Here is a 20,891-nt window from a genome sequence, read left to right as displayed (position 1 = left end):
CTCTGCAGCCTTTCCCCTCTTCAGCCTCAGCCTCCCTTCCCAGATTCTGCTCTGACCACCCAGGCCTCTCGTCCTCACTGGTACATAAGCCAGGCCTGTGGGGACTTCTGGAGGCAAAGAAGGGAACCTCTCTTCCCTGCCACTCCTCCCCTGCGCTCCCCTCCACTCCCCTGCCCTCCCCTCCCTTGCCTTCTCCTTCCCTCTCCTGCCTTCCCCTCCCCTTCCCTTCCCTCTCCTGCTCTCCCCTCCCCTCTCCTTCTCTCCCCTGCCCTGCCCTTTCCTGGTCTCCTTTCCCCTCCCCCTCCTTTCCTGTTCTTTTTTCTTCCTTTCTTCCCTCCTTTTGGAAAGTACTGGAATTTGAACTCAGGGTCTCAAGCTTGCTAGGCCTGTGCTCAGGTACTCTACCACTTGACCATGCCTTGAGTTCCAGTGATATGTTTAACTTGTTATTATACAGGCGATGTGCGGAGAGGGTACAGTTACACAAGGCAGGTTAAAGTACATTTCTGTTTGGACAATGTCACCCCTTCCCTCCCTCACTCCCCGATGACATTTTAGATGAAGCACTTCAACTTATCCAGCTGGAAAATGTAGATATTCAGAAGACGTGTGTAGGGCTCTATCATCTATGAATATACACGAACACATACATGAATATACATCTCACATATATGACATACATATCATATGGTCTCCCTGTGCAGCCCCGGCTGGACTCGAACTTCTGACCCTCCTGTTGCATCCTCCCGAATGCTGGGATTATAGACTTGCACACTCAGCGCTCAGCTTCTTTTAAGTGTACTTGCCGTTCCTTTTTGGCTACACTAGAGAGAGGATTGTCTGGCAGGTTTAACGGTTGCTTGGCGCAGGCTGACGGTGCCATGCGCGAGGCTCCTGGGAATGAGCTCTGCCGCTGCGGAAGCTGCTGCACTGCCACACCCGTCTGTGGCCAGTTTATGGCCAGTTCTGACTCCATGGAAAGTTGGGGCACCGTCTGTGCTGAGCTCCTGGCTGGCTCAGGGGGATTAAGAAACCGAGTTAGTCCCACGGCGCTCCCAGGAGTCCATCATCGGATTGACTTTACAAGGCTGAGCCTCTGTCACTGCCCCTGGCTCCAGCTCCGTCCTGGCTTTGGCTGGGGGCCTCTGGTTCTTGGTTCCTGACAGCAAGAACACAGGCAGCCTCAGGACTGTGAGGAATCTCCTAGGTTTCAGAGTTCGTGGCCATGCATGTTTCTCATTAAGACCTCATCCCCATTGCTTCTTAGTCTCCAAGCTGTGTCTCGTCACCTTTGGAAGGTAGCCTACAGCAAACGTTTCTCCAGTGCGAAGAGGAAGGCTGAAGATGTCTCCTCTGCAAGGACAAAGCTTTGAATTCAACATAACAATCCCAGTACCTTCCCACTTGGCTTTGGATCAGTAAAGCCATTGGTCTGTAGAGGAATCTGTGTAAATGGGACACAACTTTGTGTCTATATTGATCTATATCAAGTGCCAGAGGCTCATCCCTGTAATTCTAGCTACTCAGGAGGCTGAGACCTGAGGGTCAAGGTTTGAAGCCAGCCTAGAGAGAAAAGTCCATGAGATTCTTAACTCCAATCAACCAGCAAAAAGCTGAAAATGGAGCTGAGACTCAAGTGGCAAAGTGCTAGTCATGAGCAAAAATCCAGACCCTGAGATCCAGCTCCAGGACCACACAAGAAAATGCAGGAATAAAATAAATATATATTGAATTCATCAAATGCCCATGATTTGTAAACTGTTCGATAGCCTCTAGAATATTCTATTTAAGGCAGTATGTTTATATCATTTATATAAACATTATGTTATTTGAAGTAGTATGTTTTTGTAATTTATGTATAAATGCATATATTCAAAATTTTTTACTGATAGGATCCATGATCATCAATATAGCACCATGTCTAATGTTTTGTTTTGAAAATTTCAAGTCTGAGAAGTTTTAACAGTATAATAGATACTCTTGGCCCTCACCTAGGTTATAAACATTGCTGTATCATGCCTTGTGTTTGTAGATGTGTGTGTATATGGGTTTAATTTTTGCTGAAGCATTTGAAAGTAAGTTGCAAATAAGTCTGACAATTTACCCCTAATTACCTTCTCATGTGTATTTCTTTCTCTCTCTATTGTCTTTACATAGTTGCACAAAGCAGTTTCAATTCAGCGTGTTAGCTTATGACATGCTGAGTTATGACAGACAGCTTGACCAATGTCTCTCCTCTTCTTCCCCATCTGTCCCAACCCCACTCAGCCTCTCAAGTTACATTGAATATGATGAGTGCTCTTGCCTCTCCACCTCCCTCATTTCCTCTGCTCCCTCTCCTCTTGTCTATGTTCCAGCTTCCTGGTATTCACTTTCTCAGGCTGCATGTTAGTTGTTCAAAGGAATGATACTATGTATCTCTTAAGAACAATGATACTGTACTTTATCACAATGCAATCAGCACAGTCGGGACTATCCACTGAGAAAATATTCTGATACAATGGTAGCTCATTCACAAACCATATCCAGATGCAGATTTTGATAACTCAGTATCTATGAATGGTCTCCAAGCTCAGACCCTGGAGACTTACAGTTTGTGGGTAGCATTCCGATGCCTCAGGTGCCTTCTTGTTTGGCACCATTTTATGGGCTCTGGTCCCTTCCCTCCAGATGGAAGCACTTTATTTTTTCTGTATTTCCAGAGCTTCAGAATTTGTTCCTTTGTCCACTTGTTAGCAAGTCCCACAGCTGCTCTCAGCTGCCAAAGGGATTTTTGTCTCCTGCCCACCCCCCCGCCCCGCCTCATGAAGTTCAGTAGCTATGCCTGGGTCAGGTGTGTCTGCTGTTGGCTTCTTTCCGTCCAGCATCTTTCTTAGCTCTACCTAATAAAACAAACACCACGCAGTGTGTCTTAGAAAGACTAGAAATTCAGTTCTCATGGTTCTGGAGACCAGGATGTCCGTGGTCAAAGCGCCGGCAGATTTGATGTCAGTGGGGAGGTCCTGGTTTCTAGTTCACAGACAACACTTTCACATGGTGGAAGAGACAGAGGAGCTCCTGGGGACCTCATTGGTAAGGGGGCAGCCCACCCCATTTCTCTCTTACAAGGCCCCTCCCCTGGCATGCAAGGAGAAGAGACCTACCCACTTCCCAAAGCCCCACTACTTAATGGTGAACACATCCAGACCACAGAAAAAGGAATTTCATCTCTTAGGAAAGTTGTGAATTGCAGTGGCTGGAAACTGGTTGCTGAATATAGTGAATGCCATCACACAGAATAGTGTAAGTCCCCTTTTCCCATGGCCATCCATATCTAGGCAGTCACTCCTGAACACCACATCCTAATTGCAGTCTTAGGATTGTGTCAACCCTTCTAACTTTCATGTGGAAAACTAGAAACCTTCTGCATTTAGATCAGGTCCAATCATGTCCTATGTTGGATGTTCAGTCACTACAAAGATGCACTCTAAGTCCAAGACAAGGTAAAATTGTCAGTGTGTGTCAGTAGCCTCTGCCTATGATCCATAACATCAGCCCAGATCCTCCTGATCAGCGTCACTAAAGGGTCATTGCTAGCTTTATCATTATTCAGACGAAAGAAAACAATACAGCATCAGACCCTAAGCTCCTCCTCCCTAAAAAGGTGAGGTTTCATTTATCAGGAGCATCAGTGACTTAAGTATCTTTTCCCATCTCCTTTTCCCACTCATGCTATTGCTTCACAGCCCCCTGCCTCCAGCTCTCCCCCACACCCTGCCCACTTTCTTCAAGCAGCGTTTCCAGTAGCCTCGTTGGCATGGACACGTGCCTTTCTTCCCACTTTCTGTCAATTCTTCGTTTTGTAGATGAATTTAGTTTGCCTGGCTTGCTCTCCCAATACTAAATTCTTTACCCTGTGGGTTTTCTCATTGCTATGCCGAGTGCCTGACATGCGCAGCTTAAAAGGAGGAAAGATTGATGGTTCATGAGTTCAGAGGGCTTAGTCCATGGTTGCTTGAGTGTAATATGCTGGAGCAGAGCATCATTGTAGGATTGTAGGTGAAGGGTGGGGGTGGGGGGGGAGGAGATTTTGTATCTCATGGTTGACAGGAAATGGAGTGAAGAGGAACCTGAAAAGCAGATGTAACCTTCAGAGGAGCATTCCACTGACCTATTTCCTTCAATGAAGTCCCACCTCATAAAGTACCCAGAATCTCTCCCAAAATAGTACTACTAGCTGGGGACTAAGCATTCAATGTGAGTCTGCAGGAGACATTTCACATTCAAAGAAAAACCCCTTAATGGGCCCTGGGGGAGACAGAAAAAGTAGCTCCATGAATGTCCTTTCTTCTTAGGAAAGAAGGGTTGGGGAGAGGAACAATAAACACTCATTACTTGATATCTTTTATTTCATCACTTTTATACTAAACTTTTTTTTTTTTTTTTTTTTTTTTTTTTTTTTGTCGGTCGTGGGGCTTGAACTCTGGGCCTGAGCGCTGTCCCTCAGCTCTTCAGCTCAAGGCGAGCGCTCTACCACTTGAGCTACAGCGCCACTTCCGGTTTTCTGGTGGTTTATTGGAGATAGGAGTCTCACGGTCTCTCCTGCCCGGGCTGGCTTTGAACCGCGATCCTCAGATCTCAGCCTCCTGAGTAGCTAGGATTACAGGCGTGAGCCACCAGCGCCCGGCTATACTAAACTTTTAAATGACTTGAACACAACATTTTTTTAGAGGTGCTTTTGCTCTGAGAATATGCCCAGAGACCTCTGATTCCTTAGAAAGTCCAAAATTTAATTTGGAGCTCTGTTCATCTATATTCTTTGTCTGTTCAACCCATAGGAAATAAATATTTATTTATGTGCTTCAAAGCAATTTATTTTGGTGTTGTTTTTCCAGTATTGGGGTGAAATTGTAGGCTCATTTGATAATTCTGTGTTTAACATTTTGAAAATAGCGGTGTTTGAGTTCTAATTTTATGCTTGCTATATTACCTGTCATTTTTACTTCAGTCATACATGTAGATGTTACCTAGTAGCTCATTTATATTTCTTTCAAATATTATTTTAAAAATATTTTGTGTCAGCCTAGCATTAGTGGCCCAATGCCTGTAATCCTAGACACTGAAGGGGCTGAGATCTGAGAGTGGAGGTTTGAAGCCAGCAGAAAAGTCCATGAGACTCTTATCTCTAATTAACTAGCAAAAAGTCAGAAGTGTGGATCAAGTGAGTGTTCTAGCCTTGAGCAGAAAAAGGCAAGTGAGAGTGTGAGGCCTTGAAGTCAAGCACTGGTACCAGCACACACACACGCGCACATACACACACACACACACAATCTGTGTCCATACAAAACTGCTTACATTTTATTGTGATGAAATAAAAATAACACAAAATTTCCTGTTTTAGCCATTATTACATACACAATTTAGTGGCATTAAATTCATTCACACTTTACAACCATCACACCATCTAGTTTTGGAACTTTCCCGTGATTCCCAATTGAAACTCTGTGTCCATGCGCATCCCCTGGTGACGTCTACTCTGTGTTCCATGTCTGTGAGCTAGCCTTGGTCAGGTGTCTCATACTGGTGCCATTACATAGCACCTGACCTTCTGTGTCTGGCTTATTTCATTCAGTGCAACCTTCACAAGGTGTTCTCATGTGGTAGAATATGTCAGAGTGTCATTCTCTTTTTACTTGAGTTCTTTTGTGAGCAGCTCTGGTACGATCTTTAATAATAAGCTAATAAAGAAAACATGCCTCCTCTGCCAGGATCTTCTTTGTCTTGGCTGCAAGGTTCTGGGATGACTCCGGAGGGGGGAGGACCGTCCCTCCCTTCATCTGCAGTGGGATGTAGCAGCCACCTCCAACTCCCGTACCCAACAGTGGACTCAGAAGTTTCTGAATTCCATAGTGTATATATTCCACATTTTCTTGATCCATTCATCTACTGAGGGGCATCTGGGTTGGTTCCATATCTTAGGTGCAATAAACATAGTTGTGCTGGTAGCTTTAGTATGGTCTTGTTTGTGATCATTTGGGTAAATGCCCAAAAGTGGGATTTCTGGGTCATAGGGGAGCTCTATGTGGAGTCTTTTGAGGAACCTCCATACTACTTTCCAAAGTGGTTGAACAAGTTTACACTCCCACCAATAATGAAGTAGGGTTTCCTTCTGTCCACATCCCCTCCAGCATCTGTTGTTATTAGAGTTCTTGATTATAGCCATTCTAACTGGGGTGAGCTGGTATCTCAATGTTGTTTTTGATTCGCATTTCTTTTATGGTTAGGGAAGTTGAGCATTTCTTCATGTGTCTATTGGCCATCCTTCTTTCCTCTTCAGAGAAGTTTCTCTTTAAGTCTTTAGCCCACTTATTTATTGGGCAGTTGTTTCTTTGAGGAGTTATTGTTGGGGGATTTAATTTTTTGAGTTCCAGGTATATTTTAGATATGAGACCCTTGTCCGTTGTATGGCTCGTGAAGATCTTCTCCCAACCTGTGGGCTTTCTATTGATCTTGCTAGCTATGTCCTTTGCCATGCAGAAGCTCTGCAATTTCATGCAATCCCATTTGTCCAATCTTTCTTTGATTTGTTGTGTTTCTGGTCTCTATTAAGAAAATTTCGGCCTGTGCCAAGAAAACTTAGGGTTTCTCCTATTCCATTCTGTAATGTTTTCAGAGTGTCAATTTGACTCTGAGGTCTTTGATCCATTTGGAGACGTATTAAATTCCAGTTTGTTGTTTGTTATCTGTATTAATTTTATGTATGGAATAATTTTGGGTCATAGTCTTTATTTCATGCCAGCACCCTTTGTAGAAAAGACTAACTTTACCCCCGAGTTATCTCTGTGGCTGTCATCCCTTAACCAATTGTTGATCTCTTTACTGCATTTTGTACCTGCTTATTCTGATCATTTCATGTGGATGTAAAAATAAAGCATGATATTTTGTACTTGAAAAAAAAAGAATTTTCTGAATAACTGTGGGCCTCGAGTTTCCTCACAGCAACCAGGACTTCCTGGGAGGATGTTAGGTGGGACTTCCCCGGGCTCCAACATTAGAAGATGAGGGAGTTTGTTCTTTCTACTACTTGTATATAAAAGATGGGGATACATAGGCAGTGCAAGTTTCTTGAAGGCTTTAGGTTTATATTTTGGTTTTACTTTTGGTGGTACTAGGTACTAAACTCAGGGTCATGCCACTTGGCATGTTCCCAGACCTGCTGCTTTTAGTTGGTTTTTCAGATAAGAGCTTCTGCTTTTACCTGGGTTGATCCTGGACCATAATCCTCCTATTTCTGCCCACCAAAGAGCTGAGATTACAAGTATGTGCCACCTGACCTGGTTACTCACAGGCTTGATTTTAGTATCCTGTTTAGAGAAACAAAATTGCTCACAATATTGCCCTCTGCAGTTTTCTCTCCTTGATTTTTCAATTAAAGGTATTCTAATATGGTATTCATAAGCTGGAACTGTCTTCAATCATGTCCATTCAGCTTACAGTGCTTAGCCACATCTGTATGGCTGGCTAGGATGAATTCAATTCTTTGTTCATAAAAATAATTGTATGACTACTGATTTGTCTTGTTTATGCAGCTTTGCTAAATCAATATAAGAGAAATGATCGGCATTCTCTTGATTTCTTAGTTTAAAACTCTGGAGCAGACCAAAGCCATTGAAGACTTAAATAAATCCAGAGACAGGCTGGAGAAGGTGAAGGAGAAGGTAGAGAAGCAGCTGACATCAGTCAAGTCAGAGCTGGGTTCTCTGGAACACGAGGCCAGGGAAAACAAGGAAAGGTCGAGAACCATGATACAAGTGGTAACCAGTGAAGTGAAGACCCTCAAAAAGTCTTTGGAAGAAGCGATGAAGAGGGAAAAGCAGGTAGGCACAGCTCTGGTGGGGAAATCTTGTTTGGGAAAGGACAGGATACTTTAAAAGCTCGATGATTGCTCATGTACTTAAAAATATGCACTGCTTCACGGCTCTGTGTCAGGCCTGTGCTCATGTCTGTGTCTTTCCACATTTTAGAGAGTGTTATTCATATAGTCCCTTAAAAACGACTTGTAAAGCTTTCTATAGTATTTCAACATATCCATCCTCTAGTGAGCTGGTTTTTTTTTTTTTTTTTGGTGGTTTGTTTTTGTTGGCATTCCAATACCATTATAGTTTTCTCTAAGAAAAACAATTCACATTTGTGAATTGTGGCATGTGGTGATATGCTGAGCAGTGAAACACCAGTGAGAAGCCAGATTCTGGCTGTGGTGGGGAGTTTTGTTGTGTTTGGTGATGGCCTGTGGCGTCTGCATCATCTCCGATCTTCTCATTTAACATTGAGCAGGGGTTGCATGTCAGGGGAGAAGCCTTATCTCCCGCACAGATCCGTTGCAGGAAACAGTCACCACTGTCAAACAGTGGCACCCAAACTTCATGGTCAACCAAACCCAGATGGAAGCCATAAAAAGAGAAAGGCCTCATTGGCTGGCTGCAAGGAGGAGCGTTTTATCTGGTGAGCACATCAGGTCAGACATAAAGAAATATGTCGCGGGCAGCCTGACCTGCCTTGCCTTGGCTTTCATGTCACTCTCTCTGAAGCTCAAAAGGGCAGAGAGTGGACGCTGGTCCTAGGATTTTTTTTTCTCTTTGGCTGTCTCTGCTTTGACTCATGTGTCAGGCAGGGTTGGAGAAAGCCAAACTACCATAGCAAATGTTCTCAGAAAGGAAACATCTCAGGAATGACACGTTTTGGGCCACATTGAAAAGGGTGGGAAAGTCTGAGGGGAATCTCGGCATTTGGGAGACCTGGCTGGCCTCTTAGTCTGTTCTGGTGCTGTAAGAGAGTGGTAGAACTGGGGAGGTGTTCAACTAGATGCCTAATTCTCATCGTTCGAGAGCTGGAAAAGGTCAAGGTCAAAGTGATGGGCAGATGGTGTTTTCTCATGCGGTCCTCACGTGGTCCAAGGAACAGAGCAGCTCTGGGCCTTTTGTAAGGGGGTGGGGCTCAGCCATTGGGCTGTCATGAAGCCTAGTTAACTCCTATCATGATGTCATCAAAATCTAATTAACTCCCAAAGCCCCAGCTCCTGACCCCATGGGTGATTCTATCACATGGGTTATATTCATGTCTATCAATCTGTCTATCTTCTATCTTCTATTTTATCTATCTGTATCTTCTATCTTTCATCTATGTATCTGTGTATCTATCTATCTTCTATCTGTTTTGGGGGAAGGACACTAGCATCCCAGTGCCATCATGTGAAAAGAACCCTCAACATGGAAAGGCTATTGGGCAGACAGTGAGGAGTTGGGAACTTCCATAAAGAGTGTGGGCTGGGCATGTTGGATGACATTCTCCTGATACTACTCCATCTCAGGTTGAATTTTACCTTTCCCAAAATGACAGGTACTCGTACTGAGGTGCTATCTAGATAGGGGTGTGTGTGTGTGTGTGTGTGTGTGTGTGTGTGTGTGTGTGTGTGTGTGTGTGTGTGTGTGTGTGTGTGTGTGTGTGTGTGTGTGTGTGTGTGTGTGTGTGTGTGTGTGTGTGTGTGTGTGTGTGTGTGTGTGTGTGTGTGTGTGTGTGTGTGTGTGTGTGTGTGTGCGCGCGCACGCGCGCTTGAACTCAGGATCTCTGTGCTTTCTCTTAGCTCTTTCACTCAAGGCTGGCACTCTATCACTTGAGCCATGCCTCTAACTTGCAGTGTTTTGGTGATTAATTGGAGATAAGAGTTTCTCCAGTTTGTCTGTCAGGGCTGGCTTTGAACATGATCCTCAGATCTCAGCCTCCTGAGTAGCTAGGATTATAGATATAATTCATGGGTGCCTAGCATCTTACCTCTTCTTACTTTTTTTCCCAGTCCTGGGGCTTGAACTCAGGGCCTGGGCACTGTACCTGAGCTTCTTTTGCTCAAGGCTAACACTCTACCACTTGAGCCACAGTGCCACTTCTGGCCTTTTCTGTTTATATGATACTGAGGAATTGAACCCAGGGCTTCATGCATGCTAGGCAAGCACTTTACTACTAAGTGACATTCCCAGCCCATCTTCCCTCTTCTTGATGGGCAAATAGTAGTCCAAGGTCAGTGTAAGGTCACAATCAGTGAGAAGGCAGGCTGTGTGGCTTGTCTTCTTGATAATCTAGGAAGCCTCTTGTTCTCATTGGCTTTCTTCCCATTTGTTCTTTTGCTAGTTTCAGAAGTTTAGTCCTCAGTTACAAGGAAGAAATGCTTACAATTCACTGACATCCCTACCAATACACACATCATGCATGCTCTGTAGCACACAGAACACACACAGTCTTCTTTCACTTATTCCCAGCTTCAGGATAGGTAAGTTCACGGAGAATCCTACACTGGAAATGAAAAAAAAAATGAAGTTTAAGTGAGTTCAGAATCTCAGTTATGGTTGTTTTTGTTTTGTTTCTTTTGTATTTTGACTGGGGCTTGAACTCAGGGCCTCATGCACTTAGTATTTTTAAATCAAGGCTGGTATTTTCCTTTTATTTTGAATATATTTATTGCTGTTGTAGAGGTGATATACAGAGGGCTTACAGTTATGTAAGTCAGGTAATGAGTACATTTCTTTTTGAACCACGTCACCCCTTCCCTCATTTTCTCTGGCTGGTGCTTTCTTTACTACTTGAATCTTACCTACACTTCTGGCTTTTTGCTGGTTAACTGGAGATAAGAGCCTTATGGACATTTCTTCCCAGGCTGGCTTTGAACCTTGATCCTCAAATCTCGGCCTCCTGAGTAGCTAGGATTACAGGTATGAAACACTGGTGCACAGCTGAGTGAAGATCATTTAATTGGGGATCTTGATTCACTAGCGAGCTCTCACACCATCAATTGGCTCATCAGAAAACTGATTATGAAAGTACCAAAGCTAAAGGGACTTCGTAGGATACAAGTCCATGTTTTACTATCATCTTAATTAATGAATTAATTTGGTGTCAATCCTGGGCTTGAACTCAGGGCCTGATGCTGTCCTTTAGTAGTAGTAGTAGTTGTTGTTGTTTTTGTTCAATGCTAGTGTTCTACCACTTGAGCCACAGCATTTCTGGCTAATTTTGGTAGTTAATTGGAAATAAGTAAGATTTTCTGCCCTGGCTGGCTTTAAACCATAATCCTCAGATCTCAGCCTCTGAAGTAGCTAGAATACAGATGTGAGCCACCAGCGCCAGGCTTAGTTTTGTGTTCTTGTTGCTGAATTTTACCCAGCAGTAGTTTCTGTCCTGTTAACATGTTTCTGTTTGTTGTTGCAGCTGGTGGACTTCAGGGAGATAGTTTCTCAGATGCTGGGCTTGAACATGACCACTCTTGCTCTTCCTGATTATGAGATCATCAAGTGTCTTGAAAGACTGATCCATTTACACCAGCACCATTTTGTGACCTGTGCCTGCGTCAGTGACATCACGGCAGGGCAAGATAGGCACCTGGGAGACCATTTAAAATTTCTTCACTGAACACTGATCTCTGTAGAGGGAGATGGAGCTGAGAGATGGCACACAGAGTTCCATGTCACACAGTCTTTATAGAAATGTGATCATATTCTTCAATAACTTAGTATGGCTGCACCATGGGCAGAAAAGGATCTCAGAGGTTCCAGCCCTACACAAATGTTCAGTTCCAAAAGCACCTGTTGCTTCATTTGCTAGCGCTCTGAGACCGAAGAATCACTCCTTGAGTGGGGAGTACGAGTGGACAGTTCCCAGTGATGACATAGCTTTTTTATTTTGAGTTGGAGCTTTACAAGACAAATCAATCCTCATCACAACGATGGGCAGAATCTTCTAAAAATTGTTTTTTGATATGTGCTTTTATTTAATGCGTAGTAATTTTACCTGTTTCTGGGCTACAGTTCATGAGATTTTTTATCCCCAATGAATCACTAAAAAGCCAGGAGCTGTGTCTCAAGTTTAACAGAGCACCAGAACTGAGAGAAAAATCCAGATCTTAAGTTTAGGCCACAGTATGGTGTATACACGAAAACCTGTTTAAAATGTTGCTATTAGATCACATCTGATGATAATTGTGAATGAACAGGGCTGCTCAGTTCTTTAAAAATGAACTCTTCCATGTGAACACAACCCCACCAGGATAAAGCAGTCCTGTTCAGTTTTATTCACTAATGGATCAAATATACTACAGCGAGGAGAATTTTTCATGATTCTGACTTTATAAAATAAAAATCTAGGCTGGGAATGTGGCTTAGTAGTAGAGCGCTTGCCTAGCATGCCATGAAGCCCTGGGTTCGATTCCTCAGTACCACAGAAAAAGCCGGAAGTGGTGCTGTGGCTGAAGTGGTAGAGTGCTTGCTTAGCACAGAGAGGTTCAAGGACAGAGCCCAGGCCCTGAATTCCAGCCCCAGGACCCACAAAAACCAACCAAACAAACAAAAAACCTCTACCAGTTGCTGTTACAATTTTTATTGTGCAAATATTTTTCAGGAAACCATTTTCTTGATTTTACTGAGAAAAATCTGTTGTCTCTTTTAGATTATCTTAATTTTTGCCATATAAAATGTCTACTCTTTTTGAGGAGGTTGTGCAGATAGAAACTGGATGAAGAATTTATTAGGGTTTTTTTTTTTTGAGGGTTCTGGGTGTTTGAACTCAGGGTCTTGAGCATGCTAGGCTGGCATTCTACTACTTGAGCCACACCTCTAGCCCTAATTTCTGCTGATTATTTGGGATATGGAGTCTTGTGGACTTTTCTGCCCAAGCTGATCTTGAGCTGAGATCTCAGCCTTCTCAGCAAGATAAAAGACATGATTCACCAGCTGGCTAAAATGTTTAAGTCATTATTGTCTTATTGAAATTAAACATAGGATCTAGTGCATCTAAAATTAAGAAAAAAAGGGCAAAATATACAAGCATTTATAAAATTGTTTTTTTTTTTTTTTTTTTTTTTTTTTTTTTTTTTTTTTTTTTTGGGTCCAGTCGTGGGGCCTGAACTCTGGGCCTGGGCACTGTCCCTCAGCTCTTCAGCTCAAGGCTAGTGCTCTACCACTTGAGCCACAGCGCCACTTCCGGCTTTTTTCTTTTTGCTTATGTGGTGCTGAGGAATCGAACCCAGGGCCTTGAGCATGCAAGGCAAGCGCTCTACCACTGAGCCACCTTCCCAGCCCATAAAATTGTTTTTTTAATAAAATTGTTTTAAAAAGTTAAAAAGTCAATGTCATAAATAATGGACAAGTTACTAGTTGATGGAGAAAAGATTAAAGAGAAATAATCATTTCAAAAGCCAAAACTAGATTAGATCATGGTTTAGATAAAAAGGCATAGAAATATTCTTATGACAATTGGATAAACATGAATGTGGGCTCAATACTAGATGACTTTTTTTTCAGTTTTGAATCTTGATAAATGCTACTATTGATGGTTAATTTTGCAGTCATTAAAAAAATTCCCAATACCCATAGTGCTATGTGAAATTAATGATAAGGTGGAGGGAAAAACCAACACATTATTTCTAATAAAATTACCATCTAATAAGCGTAGATCATTGGTGAAAACAGTGAGGAAATGAATGTCTAACAGTCAATGAGAGTCCCTTCACGGTTGGAGGACAGACGCAGAGAGGGTGGCCTTCCGACCCGGGCAGGCCATCTCTGCCTGGCTTTCTCCCTGGTGTGCGAGGCATTGGTGCGCCAGTGCGTGAACAGGTGTGGCCCTGCCTAAGGTCACAGCTGGGTTTCCCCCGGAAGCCTGAGATCAGCCCTGTGTTTTCTGCAGCCCATGGAGGCCCCACGCTAGCAGAAGTGGCTGTTCAGGCCTACCGTCCCTCAAGAGGAGGAAATGACGGCACCGGGCCTCTTAAGCCTGTTCACATGAGTGTGTTCGCATCATTAAGGAGACTGCTCCTGCACATTCTGTTTGCATTTTCCAAAGATTGTATGTCTTTAATAAATTTATTTTCTCTGTAGATTTATTTCCTATTCAAGTCAATGATACTTTCAGCACTATCTTGAACAGCACAACTGTGTCATTCTTCCAGTTTTGATTGATCATTAATTATATGTTAGGATTCATAAAAGAGACTGACGATAGTCTATATTAGTGCCAGCACCACACTTTATCCCATGAAATGATATTCCATTTATCCAAATGGTTGTCCAAATGGTTAACCAGATGGTTAGTTAGTCCTTCTACTCTAGGAATCAAATGTACATACAATAATAAATACATCCATCCATAGAATAATGTTCAATATACACAGAAGCATTAAAATGTTTAATGTAGCTGGAAGCCAGTGATTCATGCCTATAATCCCAGCTATTCAGGAGGCTGAGATGTGAGCATTATGGTTTGAAGCTAGCCCAAGCAGGGAAGTCTCTTAGCTCCAATTATCCACCAAAAAAGCCGGAAGTGTGGAGCTGTGGCCACTCAAGGTGCTAGCCTTGAGCCAAAAACTCATGGATGGTACCTAGGCCCTGAGTTCAATCCCAGGACTAGAACACACACACACACACATACACAGACACACACACACACAGACACACACAGACACACACACACACACACACACACACACACACACCCCAAAATAAAAGCTTAATTAAAAAAAAGCCCTACTGGTTTACAGTGGAAAAGATCCGTAAAGTAAAATTAAGAAAAGTAACTTTTAGATGTGCATATCTGCACGTAACTATTTGTCATATGGACAAATTGAAATCTGTTCACATCACCATTTCTCTTTGTCCCCTTGTTAAAATGCCAGCCATTTGTTGGTTTTTCTCTGTGGTGCAGGTCAGAGTTGGCAGGCAAGCTTCCCGTTTTTTTATGTTAGATTTTGCTCTTCTGTAATATCTATGTATATTTTATGTTGAGCAATAAAATACACCAGGGTGCTGTGATTTTAAAATAAGGGCTTAAATATTTAATATGAACTCTTCTACTCAATATACTCGAGTGATGTTGTTACTGAGGTTATTATTCTGGCCACTGAGACATCTGAAAATATTAGTGTAAAATATCTCCAGAAAAACTGTAAGCCTGGTCTATGTAAATATCCAGTTTACAGAGGCACAGAGGTGATTGTGATCCGTGGGTAGGGGCAGAAGAGCACTTGCAGGAATCTATAATATTGACCTATATTGATGCCAAGCATTTGGAAGTCTGGTTTTTAGTGGGGCAGAGTTTCATAGCCTTTGACCTGGAAGGCAGTTCCTCATTTATGCAGCAGTTATGCATGTGAGTGCATGCTCCGGTTACCTGTTCATCAGCAAGGAGAGTCTAGATGTGTATCTCTTTCCTGTGTGGCTTCCAGATGTTTGTGTGTGTGTGTGTGTGTGTGTGTGTGTGTGTGTGTGTGTGTGTGTGTGTGTGTGTGTGTGTGTGTGTGTGTGTGTGTGTGTGTGTGTGTGTGTGTGTGTGTGTGTGTGTGTGTGTGTGTGTGTGTGTGTCTTGAACTGCTGGCACTCTACCATTTAAGCTATGTCTCCAGTCCAGCTTTTCTAATTTAACTGGAGATAGGAATCTTTCAGATTTATCTGCCATGGCTGGCTTCAAATCCTGACTCTCAGATCTTAGCCTCCTAAGTACTAGGATTATAGGCAGGAGCCATAGGAGTGCATGCCATGCTCTGATTATGGCTCTTTTGAGTCTTCCGGTAGCTGATGAATACTTTGCCTCTGATCTTCATTGTGGTTACTGCCTAATATCCTGTTTGTTCTGTCTTCCTCAAACTTTGCAAATGGCTCATGGATATAAACCTTCCACCACACAGAGAGCTGTTTGCATTTTGGATGACTCTTAAGGCCAAACTAAGCTAGAACATCTTTGCAATTCCTAGGCCTTCTCAGGTCTAAAACTTTTATCCTCTTTGCTTTAGCTACTCACACCCTAGACTGCATTGTTGTAGAGCAAAGCAGTTAAGCTGGAAAGAGAATGTTGAGGCTCATTCGAAAGACTGAGGTGCAGTCTAGGTTAAGCCTGGCTAGATCCTGGGACTCAGAATGCCTGTCTGGATTCTTGTCCTTGCCACCCACTGCTCATCTCTGCTTGATTTTGCTTGTCTGTGCGCGTTGGCCTCATTCTTCCATTGACAGATGGGCTCCTCCATGCTGACTGGAAAGTGGTCTTTACAGCAGATTGGATGAGAACAAAACCATCTCCAAGTGTCTGTGAGAAATCTCAGAGAAGAGCCAGATCATCTTCTCCTGCCTGTTCCCTCAAACTTGAGCTCTGAACTCTTCATTTTTCTTCTTATTGGTTAGATGTGATGATGCACACCTATAATACCAGCCACCTGGGAGATGTAGATTGGCAGAATCGTGGTTTAGGGCCAGCTCAGACAACAGGTTAGCAAGAATACCATCTCAGTCGACAAGATGGATGTGGTGATACATGCCTATAATCCTAGCTAAGCTGGAGGCAGAGCAAGGAAGGCAGGTCCAAGGCTAGACCTGGACAAAGAGCAATAGACCCTATATGAAAAAACTCAATGCAAAAAAGGTAGGAGGTATGGTTCAAGTGGTAGAGTGCCTTCTTACCAAGCACTAGGCCCTGAATTCCAAAACCCTATTACCACCCCCAAAATGTATGCACACACATGTGGGACTTGAACTCAGGGCTTGGGCACTGCCCTGAGCTCTTTTGCTCAAGACTAGCATTCTACCACTTTGAGATACAGCTCTACTTCTGTTTTTTTCTGGTGGTAAATTTGAGATAAGTGTCTCATGGACTTTCCTACCTTGGCTGTCTTCAAACTACAATCCTGAGATAGCAGCCCCCTGAGTAGTTAGGATGACAGGCATGAGCCACCAATGCTCAGCTTTTTAAAAAATGAATAAATATATATTATAAATACTGGGTTTTGAATTCAGGGCCTCATGCTTGCTAGGCAGGTTCTCTGCCACAGGGCCTTGTCTGTAGCCCTTTTTTTGCACTGGGTATTTTTGAAATAGGGTCTCATTCTGACCAGGTAGAAGAGCAAGCCACAAGAACAGTGATCTGCCTATTTTAGATTTAGTTAAAGGGATAGTGATTCTGAAGCACTATACCTAGACTTTACTGTGGGTATGGAATCTCGTGGACTTTTCTAGGATGTTGGGCATATGCCAATGCAACTGGTGATTGGTTGAGAAGGAGTCCTGAGACCTTTTCTGCCTGGTTTGGCCTTGAACTCTGATCCCCCCAATCTCAGCCTCCCAGGTAGCATAGACAACAGGTGTGAGCCACCACCACTTGGCTATTAACAAGTAAGAATTGTACCCATCAGTGGCACTCACTGTGATATTTCTGTAATGCACATAGGGTGCAATAATTGAATATTTTTGTTGTCAGCCGTGGGACTTGAACTCTGGGCCTAGGTGCTGTCCCTCAGCTCTTCAGCTTAAGGCTAGCACTCTGCCACTTGAGCCACAGCGCCACTTCAGGTTTTCTAGTGGTTAATTGGAGATAAGAGTCTCATGGAAGACGGGTGCCGGTGGCTCACACCTGTAATCCTAGTTACTCAGGAGGCTGAGATCTGAGGATCACAGTTCAAAGCCAGCCTGGGAAGGAATGTCCATGAGACTCTTATCTCCAAGAAAACACTAGAAAACCAAAAGTGGCACTGTGGCTTAAGCGACAGTACATTTGCCTTGAGCTGAAGAGCTGAGAGACAGCGCCCAGAGTTCAAGCCCCACAACCAAAAAAAAAAGAGTCCCATGGACTTTGCTGCCCAAGCTGGCTTTGAACTGTGATCCTCAGACGTCAGCCTCCTGAGTAGCTAGGATTACCAATATGAGCCACAGGCAACCACCTAATGACTGAATTCTTAAATAAAATATTTACAACCTTTTATTCCTCCCCATCTTCCTCCTTCTTTTGCCATAGCTTGCTTGCTTTTCTTTCTTTCTTTCTTTCTTTCTTTCTTTCTTTCTTTCTTTCTTTCTTTCTTTCTTTCTTTCTTTCTTTCTTTCTTTCTTTCTTTCTTCTCTCTTTCTCTCTTCCTTCCTTTCTTTCTTTCTTTCCCCTGAGTTTCCTTGGTACTCACATTTCTCCCTCTTCTCCCTGCCAGTCTTCCTTCTTACCTGGAGCTAACCTGAGCATTAAGGTTATTTCTTCACATACTCTATCCTTAATGCCATTAACTTCTGTTCCTTTGCCCTTCTGGCTTCAGCTTGGAATGAATCCCAACCACCAATGTTTCTGCTGCCTTTCCTGCCCCGCGGAGTGAGACTGGAGAAAATGACACAGAATCACAGCTAAGTGGCATCTCCGCTTCATAGCCCTTGATCTCGCCGAGTCCTCGGCGTTCGCTGGTAGTCCTGTACTGTTTTCCTGCTTAGGTCTCACTGCCATTTTCTGAAAGTAACTATTACAAATACTCCCCGCACCTTCAAGGCTCTTATCCTGTTTTTTTCCTCTTCACTCCCAGTGGATAATCTCAGGTCCGATTTCCTCCGCAAATAGAAGCCATTACAGGAAACCTCTTGGCTATTGAGTCCTAACATGGTGTTCTGTATTTTCCACCCACCCTTGCCCATCCTGTCTCCTAGTGCTGTTTCTACTTCTGTCTTCAGGGACTGAGTCCCTCCAGTGGTTTGCTTCTCTTTCCATCAATATTTAAACAGGTTTAAGTCTCTGTCATCTGGGGTGGGGGAGTCATCCTGGGAAGAGGGGGGCTGAACAGAGAGGGTGAAGGGGAGTGAATATGCCAGTGTACTTCATGTCTATGCATGAAGTGAAACTTGCTGAGATTGATTTGGGAAGGGGAAGGGGGCCGAGGGAGAATCACAGACCAGATGGGAGAGATCTAGTTATGTCCAAGGCACGTCTGGACATGCCGGAATGAAACTCCATCCTGGGGCTTGAACTCAGGGCCTGGGCACTGTCCCTGTGTGTTTTGCTTAAAGCTAGCACTCTACCACTCGGGCCACAGTGCCACTTCCAGCTTTTTTTGAGTAGTTTATTGGAGATAAGAGTCCTATGGACTTTCCTGCCCAGGCTGGCTTTGAACTGTGATCCTCAATTCTCAACCTCCTGAGTAGCTAGGATTACAGGCATGAGCCACCAGTGCCCAGCTCAGAATGAAACTCTTGCACAACTTTTTTTTGTTTGGTGCTGGTCCTGGGGCTTGAACTCAGGGTAAAGGCACTGTCCATTGGCTTCCGTTGCTCAAGGCTAGTGCTCTATGACTTGAGCCACAGCTCCACTTCCACCTTTTTTAGTAGTTTAATGGAGATAAGAGTCTCCCAGGCTTTCCGGCACAGGTTGACTTGTTACTATGGCCCTCAGATGTCAGGAGGAGCTAGGATGACAGGTGTGAGCCACCCGCTTCTTGTACAACTTACAGATGCTCATAAAAATGTGAGAAAAGTGAAAAACCATCACTCCACTTCTCAGCAACTCGCTAGAACCTGTCTTTACAGAAGAGCCCTTTAGAGATGTCTTTCCAAATCCCTTCTTGGGACTTTCCGGGTCTGACCTTTGTCCCTGGCTTTGGCTCCACCCAACCAACACTCCATCTTTTGGTTGGCAAATCGGTTTTCCTTTTTACCTTTAAAGCCCTTGTCTTCCCTGAGTCATCGGCAGCAGGCGACATTCGCCATTGTTGAGATGTTCGCTTCCTCTGATTTCCATGATGTGACGTTCTACTTGCTTTTTCCCTGTGTGCTTAAGTTAGAGCAACTGCAGTTTAGAAAACAAAGATGACGTATTCATGTGAGAAGGAGCATGGGCCAGTGCAGGCAGGACCTCAACGTGCCCGTCAGAGCTTGCAGGAGACCGTGGAACCCTCTGGAAACCTGAAGGCAGTTGACGACCCAAGAACAGGGGGTGAAGAGGGCTCTGTCTTTCCTCACTGGGGGATAATGCCCATCACTAAAAATGAGAGAAAAATGAGAGAAAATCCACAAGGAAGGCGACACACATGCTCCCTGCCTGCAGGCCCAGGGTTCTAGTTGAGAAGCAAGCTTAGCAGAGTGTTGCTAAGTGGGATTTAGTGTGGCGTTCACTCCGGGCGTCATTTACACACAGCGCATCCCCTCCTATCTTCCCACAGGGTGATGCCGAATGGCTGGGGTGCTGTGAGGACCCCGTGAAGATTGAAAGCTTCTCTGGGCCTTGCAGCACATATGGGGACCTGGGGTGCACCGAGCCTCCCCAACCCCTTTAGGACTGAAGTCTGTCTGTCTGTCTGTCTGTCTGTCTGTCTGTCTGTCTATCTGTCTGTCTGTCTGTCTATCTATCTATCTATCTATCTATCTATCTATCTATCTATCATCTATCTATCTATCTATCTATCTATCTATCTATCTATCTATCTATCTATCTATCTACTTATCTATCTGTCTGCCTGTCCATCTGTCTGTCTCTCTCTTTCTCTCTCTCTATATATGTGTATACACACATATAAAATGACTATATATATATATAGTAGTGCTGGGGATTAAGTCTGGACCTTGGGCTTGCTAGGCCAGTGTTCTACCACTGAGCTACATGCCCAGCCCAAACTGCCAAGAGCTTTGGCTCCTGACAACCCCCAGCTGATTCCTTATAAGGATCCACCCTGAGCTGAAGGGAGCACCCCCTCCTTCCCCCCAAGGCCTTGCTGGTGGGGCCTTCTCTTCAGGCTCTGGCTGGCGGGGCTCAAAGCCCCAGCCCTGGCACTGGCCTCACAGCGCAGGACACGGTGACCTCCTGTCAGCCTCACCAGAGGGCAAGGCCTCGGCCACCACCTCAGGGTGGGGCTCTGTCCCTGCTGCCAACTCCACCTTCCTGCCTTGCCACAGGCCTCAGTCTGAGCGTGAGGTTCTACCCGTGTCCTACTCTCAGTCTCTGAGTCTTTTCAGGAAACTTGACCTCAGGCAGGCCAAGTCTTTTGTTGTTGTTGTTGTTGTTAGTCATGGGGCTTGAACTCTGGGCCTGGGCGCTGTCCTTCAGCTCTTCAGCTCAAGACTAGCACTCTACCACTTGAGCCACAGCACCAC

At 44.1% G+C, this 20,891-nt stretch overlaps 1 protein-coding gene across 8 annotated transcripts in view; it reads left to right on the top strand.

The window, feature by feature from the left end:
- Ccdc170 (coiled-coil domain containing 170) overlaps window positions 1-20,891 on the top strand; it is a 93,981-nt gene that overhangs the window by 59,496 nt on the left and 13,594 nt on the right. For 4 of the 8 annotated variants that reach the window (XM_070011088.1, XM_070011087.1, XM_070011092.1 and 1 more), the window contains 2 exons: window positions 7,620-7,856; window positions 11,236-13,014. In XM_070011088.1, the coding sequence (XP_069867189.1) occupies window positions 7,620-7,856; window positions 11,236-11,436 (438 nt within the window). In that variant the 3' untranslated portion in view covers window positions 11,437-13,014. Of the gene's footprint in view, window positions 1-7,619; window positions 7,857-11,235; window positions 13,016-20,891 lie in introns of those variants that run through there. The other 4 variants (XM_070011093.1, XM_070011086.1, XM_070011090.1 and 1 more) reach the window with 2 other exon arrangements.

Source organism: Dipodomys merriami, unplaced genomic scaffold, assembly GCF_024711535.1.
Source record: "Dipodomys merriami isolate MVZ:Mamm:240054 unplaced genomic scaffold, mDipMer1.0.p SCAF_8, whole genome shotgun sequence".
Taxonomy (NCBI): domain Eukaryota; kingdom Metazoa; phylum Chordata; class Mammalia; order Rodentia; family Heteromyidae; genus Dipodomys; species Dipodomys merriami.
Note: the sequence above shows the minus strand (reverse complement) of the source record. Positions and strands in the feature narration are given on the sequence as shown.